General features: G+C 40.1%; 1 protein-coding gene across 1 annotated transcript in view; it reads right to left on the bottom strand.

Moving 5' to 3' along the window:
* mpv17 (mitochondrial inner membrane protein MPV17) overlaps positions 1–20,373 on the bottom strand; it is a gene marked incomplete at its 3' end in the record, with an annotated part of 24,099 nt that extends 3,726 nt beyond the window's left edge. The window contains exons 1-2 of the mRNA XM_062967024.1: positions 20,218–20,373; positions 78–193 (exon numbers count right to left, since the gene is read on the bottom strand). Of these exons, the coding sequence (XP_062823094.1) occupies positions 78–193; positions 20,218–20,299 (198 nt within the window). The remainder of the gene's footprint in view (positions 1–77; positions 194–20,217) is intronic.
* Between the last annotated feature and the right edge of the window lie 72 nt (positions 20,374–20,445).

Genomic DNA, 20,445 nt, shown 5'->3' with positions numbered 1-20,445 from the left:
GCCGGGGGTGGCCTTGCTGGATGGTCCGTCCATGTGTGTCCGCCCCTCCCCTGCCCTTTGCCCCTTCGCTCACTCACCACGAAGCAGAGGCCGATGCCCATCATCCTCAGGGTCCGGCGCCCGCTGTGCCCCTCCAGGCCCCTCCGCTCCACCAGCTGCTGGGAGATGACGTCCCCGACCCCCATCAGGGTCCCTGTGGGGGGCAAAGTGGCCATGGGGGTTCCTGGTGGGGGTCACCCTGGAGCCCACAAGTCTCCAGTCCCCAATGAGTAGCTAGACTAGACAATAGGATTAGAATGGGGGACACCTTTCCCCATGTTCCTATGCGTGCCACCCTTGTCCCAGAAGGGCTCCTGTTTCTTCTCCTCCTGCTTGACCATGATCCCCTCCGTCTTTGTTGATGTAACAATGTGATCTCTTAAGGGATGAAGTAATTTCTGTCAGGGGATGATGGGTAGCAGAGTGAAATCCAAAAATTCACCATCCCGGTCTTCACCTCCTTCTCCAGACTGTCTCCCTGTGTGGAAAATACAGCACTGGACAAACACACTCCAGCAGATGAGGGTTCGGTTGGAAATCCAACGGCAATATATCTTTATTTACATGACTATATACAAACAGAGCAAATCAGTCCTTTCCACCATGAGTGCTCTTGCTGGAGCGACTCATGCACACACACACACTGCTCAGGAAACTCCTCTGCATTCCACAGGAACAAGAAAGAAAGTCCCGGTCAAAACAAACTTGACCCCATTGGTCCTGTGATACATCAAATCATAGCAGACTCTCATTAACTCCATAACTGAAATGCCTTGCCGAAGAACTAACACATAAGGCATTTCTAATAACCCAGATTGATTTTAACATTTCACAATACACAATACCCTGACAATTTCCTCTCTAAAGGTATTTTCTGCCCCTAGGCTTTATTGGCCATGTGGTCGGCCTCCATTATGTCCTTCTTCTTCCTTTGTCTCCTCCAGTGAGGACGCATCTTGCCCTTCTCCAGGCAAGATGTAGCTGCACGCATGGATGGCCACCTGTTGGGGTTGCTTTGATTGTGTCTTCCTTTGTGGCAGAAGGGGCCTGGACTCGACAGCCGTCTTTGGGTTCAGATGACAGGAAAGGAGATTCCATCTGAACATGAGGAAGAACTTCCTGACCATATGAGCTATTCAGCAGTGGAACTCTCTGCCTGAGGCCCCTTCTACACTGCTGGATAAAATCCAGATTATCTGCTTTGAGCTGGATTATATGGCAGTGTAGACTCGTATAATCCAATTCAAAGCAGATGATGTGTATTATCTGCTTTGATAATCTGGATTATATGGCAGTGTAGACGGGGCTTCAGGGTCCGATGGAAGCTCCTTCTTTGGAGACTAGACGCCTTGTGTGGTCTCTTCCAACTCTATTGTTCTGTGCAATGTCTTTGTATGCACCTGTTGCATTGATGTCTGATTTGAGAGCATAGAGTGTCCTGACAGCCGCTCTGGCCGTGTGAATAAAAAGCCTCAATTCCTTGCCTTCAATGCATTTGTGTCCTATTCAGTTCTTCAGAGCATAGACACACCAGGTTCCCCAAACCCTCCAACTACTACTACTACTACTACTACTACTATCACTACTTCTAGTACTAATTCTTCTTCTTCTTCTTCTTCTTCTTCTTCTTCTTCTTCTTCTTCATACCCCGCTTTTTCTCTCCACAAGGATGTGGGGATTTGTAAAAAGGCACCATGATCTAATGGGTTGACTGGAAAGACATGTGTCAGCAGCTGATTGGCTAAGCATGCCAGGAGCCAACATTCTGATTGGCTACTGTCTCTGGCTTGCTGATGAAAGAAACGGTTTGAGCTGGCATTTTCACCTCAGAGAGCGAAGAGAACGCTAACTGGAAACAGCCAGGAAATTAATGGCTGCCGACTCTCTGAAGCCAGATCATTTTAAAGACAATGAGGCATATCTAAAGACTGGTTTAAAAGAACTGTTTATTCCTTCTGTTCTCTGTAAGAGATCAGAGAGACTACTGTATATAGTGTTGCTCTGTTCGATCTGTTGAAGTGAAGTAAAGTTACTCTTACTTATTTCACAAACCTGAGTGGCACGTTATTACACTGCAGGATAAACTTTGGTTCAGAAGCTGTGGTAAAACTTTTATTTTTTGTTATTGTTATTATTATTATTATTATTATTAAACTTTTTTATTGTGGGATATATATATATATATATACACACATACACACACACACACACACACATAGAGACATACAATCTTGATATTCCACAATCAAAATACCAGTATTTTTCCCAATTCTCACGCATGAACTTATCCTTACATTGTATGAGGATTCTTGGATCCAAATTCAAGAATTATTGAAATAAAAAGCGGAACCAAACAAGGTTGCCCTCTCTCTCCATTACTTTTCGCCCTAGCAATAGAATCTTTAGCTAACCTAATTAGATCAGACAAAAGTATAAAAGGGTATAAGATAGATAGAGAAGAAATAAAAATTAATTTATACGCAGATGACACGATAGTCCTAATAGGCACAATGGAGGGCTCGGTAAAGGCAGTAACAAAAGTAATCAAAACATTTGAAAAGATCTCAAGCCTAACTATTAATATTGAAAAATCATAAAATTTTACATAAAAACCTGAACTGGAAGGAGTTAAAAGAAGCCCAGTCTATCCTAGGGGTGAAACTGGGGGAAAAGAAGTTAAAATACCTAGGCATTTACATACCTAAAAATTTAAACAATATAATCCAGATAAATGATAATCCATTATGGAAAAAGTAAGTAAACAAATTAATGATAGGAAAAATGGAATTGGGACATTACAACAAGGCTGAAGGCATACAAAAGGATGATATTACCCAAATGTTTATACTTATTTCAAACCCTCCCATTTAGTATTCCACCTAAAATAATAAAAAAAAGGGACAATTCAATTAAAGCTTCTAATTATTTACATCTACAACCTTCAACAAAGGAGACTCATTGGGAAGGCTGTGTTTTCCTTTATGACTGAATGGGATCGGACTGGATGGGCCAGTGTCTCTTCCAACACTTATTATTATATTATTCTATGCACTGATCAGACGAATCCCTCCAGGGCAGATACGATAGGAAAGTCTAGATCTGGACCTGAGACACGAACGGTACCAGCGCTGCCTCTGTCGCTCGTGTCCCTTTGCTGTGTCTCGCCCACTCACTCATTGACGGGCATATTGTGGGGGCTGCTATTCCCCCCTCCCTCCCTCCCTCCCTGCCTGCCTTTCTTATGCATTCCCTGTATAGGTTTGGGGAGGGGTACGTCAATGTGTCTGCGAAGAAGGTGGCCCCGAATGACGCATCTGGCTGGCCTCCCAGGAGGAGCGGTGGCCCCGGTGCTCCAAGATGGATGAGACGGCTTCGCTGCCAGGGACGTTGGGGGGCCGCCAAGTTGGCACCCGGCCCTCCCTCCCCATTCATAAGACACACTGCAAAGAAGTGTCAATCAGAGATCCATCAACATGATAGACAGAAAGACAATGGAGGATGGACGGACGGACAGACAGACAGTCCTGGGACAAGAAGTCCACATACAGACAGTCCTGGGACAAGAAGTCCACTAGCTTTGCCCGGCCACACGTTGCTGTGGCTAATGGGAATCCTTTGTTGGCCAGGTGGAATCGCAGTGAATAGCCTTGCAGTCTCAAAGCCTGGCCGTTTTCTGGAGTAGCTGGAGCTTTTTGTTGTATGAACGTAGAGGCATGGATGAGGGGTTGTGCTGCCAAGTTTAGTGTTTCTGGGATGTGTAGTTTTGTTGTTTTGTCCTAGGCCGAAACGCCATTACCCTTTTATATATATATAGATTGTCTAGAACAGGTATGGATCAACTTGGGCCCTCCAGGTGTTTTGGACTCCAACTCCCACCATTCCTAACAGGCTCAGGAAAAGGAAGAGGCCTGAGGCTGTTCCCCTTTGTCTTTCGAATGGAGGTGCCTTGGTTGTGGATTCCTGAAGTGCAGAAGGGGTCAGACTAGATGGCCTTGCAGGTCCCTTTGAAGAATACAGGCAAGATGTGGGCCTCTATTCTGCTTTGGTCAGACCTCTTTACCTGGAATCACATGGTGACCAATTCTGAGCAAAGCAGTTCAAAAGATATTGACTCTAAGCTGGAAGGGATCCAGAGGAAGAGGGAGACTCTGGAGAGCAGGAATAATCCCCATGAGGAGCGGCTTAAAGAGCTGGGCATGTTTAGCCTGCAGAAGGGAAGGCTGAGAGGAGCCATGAGAGGAGCCATGTATAAGTATGTGATAAGTATAAGTATTGGGAGAGTAACTATTTTATATTTCTTTTCCGTTGCTCCCTCTAATATCTATCCTCCAGACTACCCCACTTCTTTATGACCCTGTTCGCTGTGGTTTTTTATTCTTATGTCTCTCTCACCCCGAGTTTTAACTTAATGTTCATGTGGTCCGCCCTTGTTTTTCATTGTTTCCTTGATTTATTTTGTAATGGATATTATTATTTATTGCATTGCTTATTGTGTTGTGATGTGTTGTTCTTTTATATGCTGTTTACATTGTATTGTTCTGGGCATGGCCCCATGTAAGCCGCCCTGAGTCCCCGTTGGGGAGATGGTGGCGGGGTATAAATAAAGTTTTTTTAAATTATTATTATTATTATTATTATTATAAAAGATGTCATAAGGACGAGGCTAGGACCAATGGAGCCATGGGTTCAAATTACAGGAAAGGAGATTCCATTGAACATTAGGCTGCTAAACAGTGGAACTCTCTGCATCAAAGTCTGGTGGAAGCTCCTCCTCTGGAGGTTTTTAAGCAGAGGCTGGCTAGTGGAAGCTTCTCCTTTTAAACAGAGGCTGAATGGCCATCTGTCAGGGGTGCTTTGATTGTTCTTTTCCTGTATGGCAGAATGGGTTTGGACTAGATGGACCATGTGGCCTCTTCCAACTCTATTATTCTATGATTGCATGACAAAAGTCTACTTCTGGCTCTATCTAACCCAGGGGTCCTCAAACTTTTTAAGCCGAGGGCCGGTCCACAATCCTTCAGACTGTTGAGGGGCCGGATTATCATTTGAAAAAAATACAAACAAATTCTGATGCACACTGCACATGTCTTATTTGTAGTACAACAACAACAACAACAACAATGAAAGAACAATACAATATTTAGAAATAAAAACAATTTTGACCAACATACATTTATCAGGATTTCAATGGGAAGTGTGGTCCTGCTTCTGGCCAATGAGATAGTCAAGTTAATTAGGGTTGTTGTTGTTGTTGTTGTTGTTGTTGTGTGCCTTCAAGTCATTTCAGACTTTGGGTGAGCCTAAGTCTAAAATTTATTTATTTATTTATTATTTACTGCATTTGTATCACACCCTTCTCACCCCAAAGGGGACTCAGAGTGGCTTACAAATTATATGTACATACAATATATTATATTATTAGCATAGCACAATATTAGCATTATATATTACTTTATTGAACTATACCACTATACTGTAATATTATTAGTAATATTATATGTAATGTAGAATATATAATTAATATTATTATATGGTATTATTATTAGTGTTATATTGTATTACATTATATTATTATTATCAACATTATATGTACATACAATATATTATATTATTAGCATAGCACAATATTAGCATTATATATTACTTTATTGAACTATACCACTATACTGTAATATTATTAGTAATATTATATGTAATGTAGAATATATAATTAATATTATTATATGGTATTATTATTAGTGTTATATTGTATTACATTATATTATTATTATCAACATTATATGTACATACAATATATTATATTATTAGCATAGCACAATATTAGCATTATATATTACTATATTGAACTATACCACTATACTGTAATATTATTAGTAATATTATATGTAATGTAGAATATATAATTAATATTATTATATGGTATTATTATTAGTGTTATATTGTATTACATTATATTATTATTATCAATATTATATGTATATACAATATACTATATTATAAAACTGAGGGCGGGGGCCAGGTCAATGACCTCGGAGGGCCGCATCCGGCCCCCGGGCCTTAGTTTGGGGACCCCTGATCTAACCCATGGGGTTTTCCCAGTGCTGGGAGACTTGCAAGCAAGCTCTGCACTGACTCAAGATAAGAAACCAGCATATCTAGGAGATACCTGGGAAATGCCTTTGGGGAGTAAATGTAATATATTGCTCTGGCCATTCCCCTTGGTTTTTATCCTTTAGACTGCTCCACCATTTTATTTCCCTGTTTCCCCCTATTCCTATGTCTCTCTCTCCCGAGTTTTTAATTAAGTGTTCATGTGGCCTGCCCTGGTTTTCATTGTTTTCTCCGATTTGGGTTGTAATATATATTCGATGATTTTGCACTGTTATATTGTGTTATGATTGGCTGTTTATTTTGTTATATTGTATGGTGTCTGGGCATGGCCCCATGTAAGCCGCCCCGAGTCCCCATAGGGGAGATGGTGGCGGGGTATAAATAAAGTTTTATTATTATTATTATTATTATTATTATTATTATTATTGTTGTTGTTATTATTAACATTGAGGCTGGGAGGTCATCTGTCATGGGTGCTTTGCTTGTGCTTTTGGTCCACAAAGGCAGAAGGGGGTTGGGCTAAATAGCCCAAGGGGTCTCTTCCAACCCTCTTTATTATTATTATTATTATTATTATTATTATTATTATTATTATTATTATTAACATTGAGGCTGGGAGGTCATCTGTCATGGGTGCTTTGCTTGTGCTTTTGGTCCACAAAGGCAGAAGGGGGTTGGGCTAAATAGCCCAAGGGGTCTCTTCCAACCCTCTTTATTATTATTATTATTATTATTATTGTTGTTGTTGTTATTATTAACATTGAGGCTGGGAGGTCATCTGTCATGGGTGCTTTGCTTGTGCTTTTGGTCCACAAAGGCAGAAGGGGGTTGGGCTAAATAGCCCAAGGGGTCTCTTCCAACCCTCTTTATTATTATTATTATTATTATTATTATTATTATTATTATTATTATTATTATTAACATTGAGGCTGGGAGGTCATCTGTCATGGGTGCTTTGCTTGTGCTTTTGGTCCACAAAGGCAGAAGGGGGTTGGGCTAAATAGCCCAAGGGGTCTCTTCCAACCCTCTTTATCATTATTATTATTATTATTATTATTATTATTATTATTATTATTATTATTATTAACATTGAGGCTGGGAGGTCATCTGTCATGGGTGCTTTGCTTGTGCTTTTGGTCCACAAAGGCAGAAGGGGGTTGGGCTAAATAGCCCAAGGGGTCTCTTCCAACCCTCTTTATCATTATTATTATTATTATTATTATTATTATTATTATTATTATTATTATTAACATTGAGGCTGGGAGGTCATCTGTCATGGGTGCTTTGCTTGTGCTTTTGGTCCACAAAGGCAGAAGGGGGTTGGGCTAAATAGCCCAAGGGGTCTCTTCCAACCCTCTTTATTATTATTATTATTATTATTATTATTATTATTATTATTATTAACATTGAGGCTGGGAGGCCATCTGTCAGGGGTGCTTTGCTTGTGCTTTTGGTCCACACAGGCAGAAGGGGTTCGGGCTAATAATAATAATAATATTATTATTATTATTATGGGCATTTGTGGGTCCCTGGAAGAGCTGACCCTTGAGCAGGAGAGGCCTGGCCCAGGGATAGCCCCCCCCCCCAGGCTGTGAGGGTCTGTGGAGGGAAGAGGGGTTTGAGAAGGGAAAACAAGTCGGCCAAAGCCTGATAGCGACCGAGGCCTCAGAGGAGCGGCTTAAGGAGAAGGTATGTCTATCCCGGAGGAGATAAGAAGCAGAGCCGTGATGGGATCAGGCTATTTTTAAGCACCAGGAAGCCACACGGAAGGTGGAGGGAGGCTGTTTTCTGTGCCGGCCACACAGAGAAGGTCCAGCACCATCAGGCCTGGCAGCATCTACGCCTGGCACGGACGGGCAAAAAAAGTGGGCTAAAAGCATGGGCCACCCAGGGATTTGGACTCCAACTCCCACTTGTGGGACTTGCAATCCAAACACCTGGAGGGAGGGCCCAAGATGGCCCACGCCTGCCTGGTTTAGACTGTGCTTTTGGTCAAGGGAAACGTTTCTCTAGTGGACTTTCTGGCCTCCGTTCTGGACCCAGTTCTGTTCAAGGTCTTTATTAACGACTTGGAGGCTTTTAAGGTGCAGACCATCATATATAAAGCCCTAAACGGTTTGGGACCCACTGCCTTTATCCCAGACCCGCCTTGTAGGAACTAGGGAGAGGGCCTTTTCTGCTGTGGCCCCCCGTTTATGGAACTCATTGCCCATTGAAATCAGGCAAGCCCCCACTCTTTCAGACTTTAGGAAAGATCTAAAAACATGGCTCTTCCGATGTGCTTTCGGAGAGTAACTGTTACATGCTTTTTGTTACGCCCCCATTATTTATCCTCTAGACCAGGGGTCCCCAAACTTTTTAAACAGGGGGCCAGTTCACGATCCTTCGGACCATTGGAGGGCTAGACTATAGTAATAATAGTAGTAGTAGTAGTAGCAGTAGTAATAACAACAACAACAACAACAACAACAATAATAAAAAAGAGGGTTGGAAAAGGCGCTTTGGGCCATTGAGTCCAACTCCCTTCTGCCTTTGTGCACCGAAAGCACAAGCAAAGCACCCCTGACAGATGGCCACCCAGCCTCAATGTTAATAATAATAATAATAATAATTATTATTATTATTATTATTATTAAAACACCCCTGACAGATGGCCACACAATAATAATAATAATAATAATAATAATAATAATAATAATAATAATAATAATAATGGTTGCAAGAGAAGAAGAGACCCCTTGGGTTATTTAGCCCAACCCCCTTCTGCCCTTGTGCCGTGGGGGCCGGATAAATGGCTTCGATGGGCCGCATCCGGCCCCCGGGCCTTAGTTTGGGGACCCCTGCTCTAGACTGTCTGCTATCTTTTCCTTAGTTCCCTGTGGTTTTATTCTTATCCTTTTTCTTATCCTTTTCTCACCCCGAGTTTTAACTGAGTGTCAGTGCGGCCTGCCCTGTTATACTGCTCTTTGGATTTTGTGTTGTACTGTATATGATTCTTTATTGTATTGTTGTAATTGTATTATGATATGTTGTTTTTATATTGTGTTATATTGTATTTTTCCCGGGCATGGCCCCATGTAAGCCGCCCCGAGTCCCCATTGGGGAGATGGTGGCGGGGTATAAATAAAGTTTTATTATTATTATTATTATTAAGCAGAGGCTGGATGGCCATCTGTCGGGGGTGCTTTGAATGCGATTTCCTGCTTCTTAGCAGGGGGTTGGACTGGATGGCCCATGTGGTCTCTTCCAACTCTACTATTCTATGATTCTATGACTTAGACGAAGGGTTAGAAGGCACGATCATCAAGTTTGCAGACGACACCAAATTGGGAGGGAGAGCCAACACTCCAGAAGACAGGAGCCTACAATGTGATGCAGCGGCGAAAAAAGCTGAATAAATAAGAGTGTAGTGTCTAGATCCAGGGAAGTCCTGCTCCCTCTGACAATGCTGACAATTATCAATAGGGCACAGATATCTATATCAAATGCTATAAGAATGGTGTGTATATATATATCTATATCTATATATATAAAAGAGTGATGGCATCAGGGCAGCGGACAAAACAACAAAACGGCATGCCCCCCAACCTCGAAATTTGACAACACAACCCATCATTCACGGCTCTAGGTTGATACAGCAAAAAGAAAAGAAAAATAAAGTCCTAATTACAGGGAGAGGAATAATAGTTTTTATCCAATTGCTGCCAGTTTGAAGGCTAAGTTCCGCCCACTTGGTCTCCTAGCAACCTCCTCGGCCCAGGGGACAGGCACAGTTAGGCCTCACTTAGGCCTCTTCCACAGATTATCAGATTTTAACTGGATTATATGGCAGTGTAGACTCAAGGTCCTTCCACACAGCTATATAACCCATTTAGAATCTTATATTATCTGCCTTGAACTGGATTATCTTGAGTCCACACTGCCATATAATCCAATTCAGTGTGCCTACTAAACATAAAGACAACCAAACAACAGACATTCAATACCACCACGACCTCAACAATTTCTCACCAGACAACGCCACAGCAACGCGTGGTCGGGCACAGCTAGTATATATATATATATATTAAAAAAAACAACAACTTAAATGTATATACAGTAAAGTCTCACTTATCCAACATAAACGGGCCGGCAGAATGTTGGATAAGCGAATATGTTGGATAATAAGGAGACATTAAGGAAAAGCCTATTAAACATCAAATTAGGTTATGATTTTACAAATTAAGCACCAAAACATCATGTTATATAACAAATTTGACAGAAAAAGTAGTTCAATACGCAGTAATGCTACGTAGTAATTACTGTATTTACGAATTTAGCACCAAAATATCATGATGTATTGAAAACATTGAACACAAAAATGTGTTGGATAATCCAGAACGTTGGATAAGCGAGTGTTGGATAAGTGAGACTTTACTGTACTCTCATGTAGGTTTTAACTTGTGTATTATGATATGCTAGTATGATTGAGTATTTTCTTTACAGTCCCAACTGGGTACTATCTTATTATGAAACATATAAAGCAAAACACACATAAATCTCCAACCGAAAACAGTCCACAAATATGGTATAAATACGATTATACAACCTTATTATGTAACATATAAAGTAAAACATACATCAAACTCAACGGAAAACAGTCCACAACTGTTGTGTGTATATAAACAAAACTATGCAACAACAAGTAATCCTGGGTACAACGCCTCGTTTCGGGAAGTCATTCTTCAGGTTGTGGATATTTATGTGAGATCTTAAACAGTCTTGTATTAAATGCCAGTGTCTATTGACGATATTCTTAATTTTAGATGATAATGGTGTGAGTGTGAGTGGCCAGATGATGCGATCCTTACTAGGCTTGGTTTGTTCTTGTAGTAGGACACTTCTATTGACCCTCTGAGCTCTTTTGACTGCTGAGTCCACAATTTTTTCATATCATAATACACACGTTAAAACCTACATGAGAGTATATACATTTAAGTTGTTGTTTTTTTAAAATATATATATATACCATTCTTATAGCAATGCTGACAATTAGCCTGGACAAACAGTTAATCGTCCTGCAGGCATCTTCTATATATATAAAAGAGTGATGGCATCAGGGCAGCGGACAAAACAACAAAACTACAGGCCTCCCAACCTCGAAATTTGACAACACAACCCATCATTCACGCCTCTAGGTTGATACAACAAAAAGAAAAGAAAAATAAAGTCCTAATTATAGGAATAATAGTTTTTATCCAATTGCTGCCAGTTTGAAGGCTAAGCTCCACCCACTTGGTCTCCTAGCAACCTACTCAGCCCAGGGGACAGGCACAGTTAGGCCTCACTTAGGCCTCTTCCACAGATTATCTGATTTGAACTGGATTATATGGCAGTGTAGACCAGGGGTCCCCAAACTTTTAAAACTGGGGGCCAGTTCACGATCCCTCAGACCGTTGGAGGGCCGGACTATAGTTGGCCAGGTGGCCACCAAGCAATAATAATATAATAATAATAATAATTATTATTATTATTATTATTATTAGCCCAACCTCCTTCTGGCCTTTGTGCACCAAAAGTACAAGTAAAGTACCCCTGGCAAATGGCTACTCAGCCTCAATGTTAATAATAATAATTATTATTATTATTATTAGCCCGAACCCCTTCTGCCTTTGTGGACCAAAAGCACAAGCAAAGCACCCCTGACAGATGGCCTCCCAGCCTCAATGTTAATAATAATAATAATAATAATAATAATAATAATAATAATAATAATAAAGAGGGTTGGAAGAGACCCCTTGGGCTATTTAGCCCAACCCCCTTCTGCCTTTGTGCACCAAAAGCACAAGCAAAGCACCCATGACAGATGACCTCCCAGCCTCAATGTTAATAATAATAATAATAATAATAATAATAATAATAATAATAATAAAGAGGGTTGGAAGAGACCCCTTGGGCTATTTAGCCCAACCCCCTTCTGCCTTTGTGCACCAAAAGCACAAGCAAAGCACCCATGACAGATGACCTCCCAGCCTCAATGTTAATAATAATAATAATAATAATAATAATAATAATAATAATAAAGAGGGTTGGAAGAGACCCCTTGGGCTATTTAGCCCAACCCCCTTCTGCCTTTGTGGACCAAAAGCACAAGCAAAGCACCCATGACAGATGACCTCCCAGCCTCAATGTTAATAATAATAATAATAATAATAATAATAATAATAATAATAAAGAGGGTTGGAAGAGACCCCTTGGGCTATTTAGCCCAACCCCCTTCTGCCTTTGTGGACCAAAAGCACAAGCAAAGCACCCATGACAGATGACCTCCCAGCCTCAATGTTAATAATAATAATAATAATAATAATAATAATAATAATAATAATAAAGAGGGTTGGAAGAGACCCCTTGGGCTATTTAGCCCAACCCCCTTCTGCCTTTGTGGACCAAAAGCACAAGCAAAGCACCCATGACAGATGACCTCCCAGCCTCAATGTTAATAATAATAATAATAATAATAATAATAATAAAGAGGGTTGGAAGAGACCCCTTGGGCTATTTAGCCCAACCCCCTTCTGCCTTTGTGGACCAAAAGCACAAGCAAAGCACCCATGACAGATGACCTCCCAGCCTCAATGTTAATAATAATAATAATAATAATAATAATAATAATAATAATAATAAAGAGGGTTGGAAGAGACCCCTTGGGCTATTTAGCCCAACCCCCTTCTGCCTTTGTGGACCAAAAGCACAAGCAAAGCACCCCTGACAGATGGCCTCCCAGCCTCAATGTTAATAATAATAATAATAATAATAATAATAATAATAATAATAATAATAAAGAGGGTTGGAAGAGACCCCTTGGGCTATTTAGCCCAACCCCCTTCTGCCTTTGTGGACCAAAAGCACAAGCAAAGCACCCATGACAGATGACCTCCCAGCCTCAATGTTAATAATAATAATAATAATAATAATAATAATAATAATAATAATAATAAGGGTTGGAAGGGACCCCTTGGGCTATTTAGCCCAACCCCCTTCTGCCTTTGTGGACCAAAAGCACAAGCAAAGCACCCATGACAGATGACCTCCCAGCCTCAATGTTAATAATAATAATAATAATAATAATAATAATAATAATAATAATGGTTGGAAGAGACCCCTTGGGCCATTTAGCCCAACCCCCTTCTGCCTTTGTGCCGTGGGGGCCGGATAAATGGCTTCAATGGGCCGCATGTGGCCCGCGGGCCGTAGTTTGGGGACCCCTGGTGTAGACTCAAGGCCCTTCCACACAGCTATATAACCCATTTATAATCTTATATTATCTGCTTTGAACTGGATTATCTTGACTCCACACTGCCATATAATCCGCTTCAGTGTGCATACTAAACATAAAGACAACCATACCACAGACATTCAATACCACCACGACCTCAACCATTTCTCACCAACACCACCAGACAAAGTCACAGCAACGCGTGGCCGGGCACAGCTAGTAATTTATATATTCTCTGTGCAATAGGGAGAGATTGTCAGCGCATCGCCCTGCAAATTAGTGCAATAAAAGCATATCATAACCTCTAACACAGGGGTCCTCAAACTTTTAAAGTGGAGGGCCGGTTCATGGTCCCTGAGACTGTTGAGGGGCCGAATTATCATTTGGGAAAAGAAAGAAAAAACAAACAAATTCCTATGCAAATTCACATGTCTTATTTGTAGTGCAAAAAAAAAAAAACCCCTCCCAACAACTATTCATTTATTTATTTACTAAATTTATACCCTGCCCTCTCTCGCCCTGAAGGGGACTCAAGAGCAGCTTACAAGTTGTATGTACATACAACATATTATATTAATGGCATAGCACAATATTAGCATTATATATTACTATATTGTACTATACCACTATACCGTAATATTATTAGTAATATTGCATTTAATATTTAATGTATAATTAATTTTATTATGTTGCATTATTGTTAGTATTATATTGTATGACATTATAATATTACTATCAATATTATATGTACATATAATATATATTATATTATTAGCATAGCACAATATTAGCATTATATATTACTATATTGTACTATACCACTATACCGTAATATTATTAGTAATATTGCATTTAATATTTAATGTATAATTAATTTTATTATGTTGCATTATTGTTAGTATTATATTGTATGACATTATAATATTACTATCAATATTATATGTACATATAATATATATTATATTATTAGCATAGCACAATATTAGCATTATATATTACTATATTGTACTATACCACTATACCGTAATATTATTAGTAATATTGCATTTAATATTTAATGTATAATTAATTTTATTATGTTGCATTATTGTTAGTATTATATTGTATGACATTATAATATTACTATCAATATTATATGTACATATAATATATATTATATTATTAGCATAGCACAATATTAGCATTATATATTACTATATTGTACTATACCACTATACCGTAATATTATTAGTATTACATTTAATATATAATGTATAATTAATATTATTATGTTGCATTATTATTAGTATTATATTGTATGACATTATAATATTAGTATCAATATTATATGTATACACAATATATTCTATTATTACCATAGCACAATATTAGTAAATGAAAGAACAATACAATATTTAAAAATAAAAAACAGTTTTAACCAACATATAGTAAACCTATCAGGATTTCAATGGGAAGTGTGGGCCTGCTTCTGGCCAATTAGATAGTCAAGTTAAGTAGAATTGTTGTTGTTGTTGTTGTTGTGTGCCTTCAAGTCATTTCAGACTTTGGGCAAGCCTAAATCTCAAACTGAGAGCAGGGGCCAGGTCAATGACCTTGGAGGGCCGCATCCGGCCCCCGGGCCTTAGTTTGGGGACCCCTGCTCTAACAGCTTTGCTGTCCGACAATGAGAGATCATTCCGCCACTTTCTTTCGTGTTTCGTTTCCCTGGCCACAATGGAACCAGTCTACGCTACTGGGTTGGGCATTAGCTCTGATTTTCCTGGCTGCTTCCCAGTTGGCCTTGGCTTTTTAACGAGACTGGGATGTTTCACCATAAGTGGGGAATTAAGCCAAAAGTCAGATCTGATCGGGTGAAAAGCTACAAGCTGATTCTTTATAGTGGTCATGAATGTGTAACCTGGAATTACATATAGAGATCACTGTTACGTTTTCATGATCTTTATGTAATTTGTACTTTAGAGGTTATATAAGGATTATGAAAACTCCCAGGAGCCTCCAGTGGCCTAGGGGATAAAAGCCTCGCGACTTGAAGGTTGGGTTGCTGACCTGAAAGCTGCCAGGTTCGAATCCCACCCGGGGAGAGTGCGGATGAGCTCCCTCTGTCAGCTCCAGCTCCATGCGGGGACATGAGAGAAGCGTCCCACAAGGATGGGAAAACATCAAAACATCCGGGCATCTCCTGCTCCCCCTCTCTTCTATTCCGCCTTGGTCAGATCACTTTACCTGGAATCGCACTGCGTCCAATTCTGGGCACTGCAGTTGAAGGGAGATGTTGACTCTAAGCTGGAAGGGCGACTAAAATGATGAAGGGTCTGGAGAACAAGCCCTATGAGGAGCGGCTGAAAGAGCTGGGCAGGTTTAGCCTGCAGAAGAGAAGGCTGAGAGGAGACATGATGAGGGCCAAGTATAAATATGTGAGGTAAAGTCATAGAGAGGAGAGATCAAGCTTGTTTTCTGCTGCCCTGCAGACTAGGATGCAATGGAACAATGGCCTCAAACTTCAGGAAAGGAGATTCCACCTGAACATCAGGAAGAACTTCCTCACTGTGAGAGAGAGCTGTTCAGCAGTGGAACTCTCTGCCCCGGACTGTGGTGGAGGCTCCTTCTTTGGAGGCTTTGAAACAGAGGCTGGATGGCCATCTGTCAGGGGTGCTTTGAATGTGATTTCCTGCTTCTGACAGAATGGAGTTGGACTGGATGGCCCACAAGGTCTCTTCCAACTCTAGGATTCTAACTGCTTTGAGTCCCCGCAGGAGTGAAAAAAGCAGTATAGAAATGCAGTGAATAATAATAATAATATATCTGCCTAGAAGATCAGAGGACTCTTACAAGTCAAACAAGCAGTCAAAGAAGAAGAACATGCCCTGGCAGAATACGTAAAGCAAAGTGAAGAACCTGCTTTGATTGAAGTCAAAAATCAGAAACTCCTCAAAGCACAGCAGACAAAAAACCAGTACAAGAAAACCGCACTACAAACTAGAGCTGACAGCTGGCACAACAAAACATTGCATGGAAAGTTCCTTGACAAAATTGAAGGAAAAGCTGATAAGGAGAAGACCTGGCTCTGGCTCACGAATGGGACCCTGAAGAAGGAGACAGAAGGCCTGATCCTTGCAGCCCAGGAGCAAGCCATCAGGACAAAGGCCATTAATAATAATAATAATAATAATAATAATAATAATAATAGAAGACCTGGCTCTGGCTCACGAATGGGACCCTGAAGAAGGAGACAGAAGGCCTGATCCTTGCAGCCCAGGAGCAAGACATCAGCACAAAGGCAATTAATAATAATAATAATAATAATAATAATAATAATAATAATAGAAGACCTGGCTCTGGCTCACGAATGGGACCCTGAAGGAGGAGACAGAAGGCCTGATCCTTGCAGCCCAGGAGCAAGACATCAGGACAAAGGCCATTAATAATAATAATAATAATAATAATAATAATAATAATAATAATAATAATAATAGAAGACCTGGCTCTGGCTCACGAATGGGACCCTGAAGAAGGAGACAGAAGGCCTGATCCTTGCAGCCCAGGAGCAAGACATCAGGACAAAGGCCATTCGGGCCAAGATTGAAAAATCAGCTGATGACCCAAAATGCAGACTGTGCAAGGAAACCGACGAAACCATGGATCATATCCTCAGCTGCTGTAAGAAAATTGCACAGACAGACTACAAACAGAGGCACAACTCTGTGGCCCAAATGATTCATTGGAACTTATGCCTCAAGTCCCACCTCCCAGCAGCAAAGAACTGGTGGGATCACAAACCTGCAAAAGTATTGGAAAATGAACATGCAAAGATACTGTGGGACTTCCGAATCCAGACTGACAAAGTTCTGGAACACAACACACCAGACATCACAGTTGTGGAAAATAAAAAGGTTTGGATCATTGATGTCGCCATCCCAGGTGACAGTCACATCGACGAAAAACAACAGGAAAAATTCAGCCGCTCTCAGGACCTCAAGATTGAACTTCAAAAACGTGTTTGACTTGTGATTTTGTGAAACGAAATCCAGCATATCTATCTTGTTTGCTGCGTCATAATAATAATAATAATAATAATAATAATAATATCACACAGTCCTAGACACTTGGGAAGTGTTTGACTTGTGATTTTGTGAAACGAAATCCAGCATATCTATCTTTTTTGCTGTGTCATAATAAAATAATAATAATAATAATAATAATAATAATAATAATAATAATAATAATAACAGATCACACAGTCCTAGACACTTGGGAAGTGTTCGACTTGTGATTTTGTGATACGAAATCCAGCATGTCTATCTTGTTTACTGTGTCATAATAAAATAATAATAATAAAGAATCTGAGAACCTCACCTCCTCCAAGGTGAACTCAACCACCTAAACTGGGCTCTACAGGCCAATGGATACTCCACCACAGACATCAGAAGAGCTGCAAGGCCAAGAACAAGCCATGAGAGTCAAGACAAAGATCCACCCAGAGGAAAGGTGTTCTTACCATACATCAAGGGAACTACTGACCGCATAGGGAAGCTGATGAAGAAGCACAACCTACAAACTATCTACAGACCCACGAAGAAAATCCAACAAATGCTACGGTCAGCGAAGGACAAGAGGGATCCTCTCTCTTCTGCAGGAGTCTACCGGATACCATGCAGCTGTGGACAAGTCTACATAGGGACCACCAAACGCAGCATTGCCCAAACAAGAGTCAAAGAACATGAAAGGCACTGCAGACTAATTCAACCAGAGAAATCAGCCATAGCAGAGCATTTGATGAACCAGCCTGGACACAGAATACTATTTGAGAACACAAAAATGCTGGACCATTCTAACAACTATCATGTCAGACTACACAGAGAAGCCATTGAAATCCACAAGCATGTGGACAACTTCAACAGAAAGGAAGAAACCATGAAAATGAACAAAATCTGGCTACCAGTATTACAAAACTCCAAAATCAAAACAGTAGATGGGAACCAACACAATGAGGACTTGACTGAACAAAGGATGCCCCCAGGCAAGGGACAAAACATTTCCAGTGCCAATTAGGGTGATTAACTGAAACATTAATGCTGGCTCCCAGTGACAAAGGACTCTTGCCACACCCTGGACTCTACACAGATATATATTCTTTCCTTTCCTGACTTAGTTTATCCATACCTCACAACCTCTGAGGATGCCTGCCATAGATGTGGGCGAAACGTCAGGAGAGAATGCTTCTGGAACATGGCCACACAGCCCGAAAGACATACAACAACCCTGTGATTCTGGCCATGAAAGCCTTCGACAACACATTAATAATAATAATAATAATAATAATAATAATAATAATAATAATAGATCACACAGTCCTAGACACTTGGGAAGTGTTCGACTTGTGATTTTGTGATACGAAATCCAGCATGTCTATCTTGTTTACTGTGTCATAATAAAATAATAATAATAATAATAATAAAAATAATAGATCACACAGTCCTAGACACTTGGGAAGTGTTCGACTTGTGATTTTGTGATACGAAATCCAGCATGTCTATCTTGTTTACTGTGTCATAATAAAATAATAATAATAATAATAATAATAATAATAATAATAATAATAATAGATCACACAGTCCTAGACACTTGGGAAGTGTTCGACTTGTGGTTTTGTGATACGAAATCCAGCATGTCAATCTTGTTTGCTGTGTCATAATAATAATAATAATAATAATTATAATAATAATACATCACACAGTCCTAGACACTTGGGAAGTGTTCAACTTGGGATTTTGTGATATGAAATCCAGCATGTCTATCTTGTTTGTTGTGTCATAATAAAATAATAATAATAATAATAATAATAATAATAATACATCACACAGTCCTAGACACTTGGGAAGTGTTCGACTTGTGGTTTTGTGATACGAAATCCAGCATATCTATCTTGTTTGCTGTGTCATAATAATAGTAATAATAATAATAATAATAATAATAATACATCACACAGTCCTAGACACTTGGGAAGTGTTCGACTTGTGATTTTGTGAAACGAAATCCAGCATATCTATCTTGTTTGCTGTGTCATAATAATAATAATAATAATAATAATAATAATAATAATACATCACACAGTCCTAGACACTTGGGAAGTGTTCGACTTGGGATTTTGTGATACGAAATCCAGCATATCTGTCTTGTTTGCTGTGTCATAATAATAATAATAATAATAATAATAATACATCACACAGTCCTAGACACTTGGGAAGTGTTCGACTTGTGATTTTGTGATATGAAATCCAGCATGTCTATCTTGTTTGCTGTGTCATAATAATAATAATAATAATAATAATAATAATAATAATAATACATCACACAGTCCTAGACACTTGGGAAGTGTTCGACTTGTGGTTTTGTGATACGAAATCCAGCATATCTGTCTTGTTTGCTGTGTCATAATAATAATAATAATAATAATAATAATACATCACACAGTTCTAGACACTTGGGAAATGTTCGACTTGTGATTTTGTGATACGAAATCCAGCATGTCAATCTTGTTTGCTGTGTCATAATAATAATAATAATAATAATAATAATACATCACACAGTCCTAGACACTTGGGAAGTGTTCGACTTGGGATTTTGTGATACGAAATCCAGCATATCTGTCTTGTTTGCTGTGTCATAATAATAATAATAATAATAATAATAATAATACATCACACAGTCCTAGACACTTGGGAAGTGTTCGACTTGTGGTTTTGTGATACGAAATCCAGCATATCTGTCCCCGCCCCCTGGCCCCAAGCCCCGCCCCTTTCGTGCCTGCTCACCCGCGGTCAGGACCTGGACGGAGGCCGGACGCCTGGCCATGAGGCGCTGGTAGGCCCGCCACGCCGCCGCCGCCGCCGCCATGGAGCCCGTCCCGGGGCACGCCCGCCTTCCCCGACAGAGGCACGTGCAGCTCAGTAGGGCTGCGGCGCCGGGAGATGACGCAAGCGGAGCCGGCGGGCGCCGATTGGCCGAGAGGGGCGGGGCGGAGTGTTTACCGCTTTCGAAAT

The sequence above is a fragment of the Anolis carolinensis genome, unplaced genomic scaffold (assembly GCF_035594765.1).
Source record: "Anolis carolinensis isolate JA03-04 unplaced genomic scaffold, rAnoCar3.1.pri scaffold_77, whole genome shotgun sequence".
Classification (NCBI taxonomy): Eukaryota; Metazoa; Chordata; class Lepidosauria; order Squamata; family Dactyloidae; genus Anolis; species Anolis carolinensis.
The sequence above is the reverse complement of the archived record's forward strand: the minus strand, read 5'-3'. Positions and strand labels throughout refer to the sequence as shown.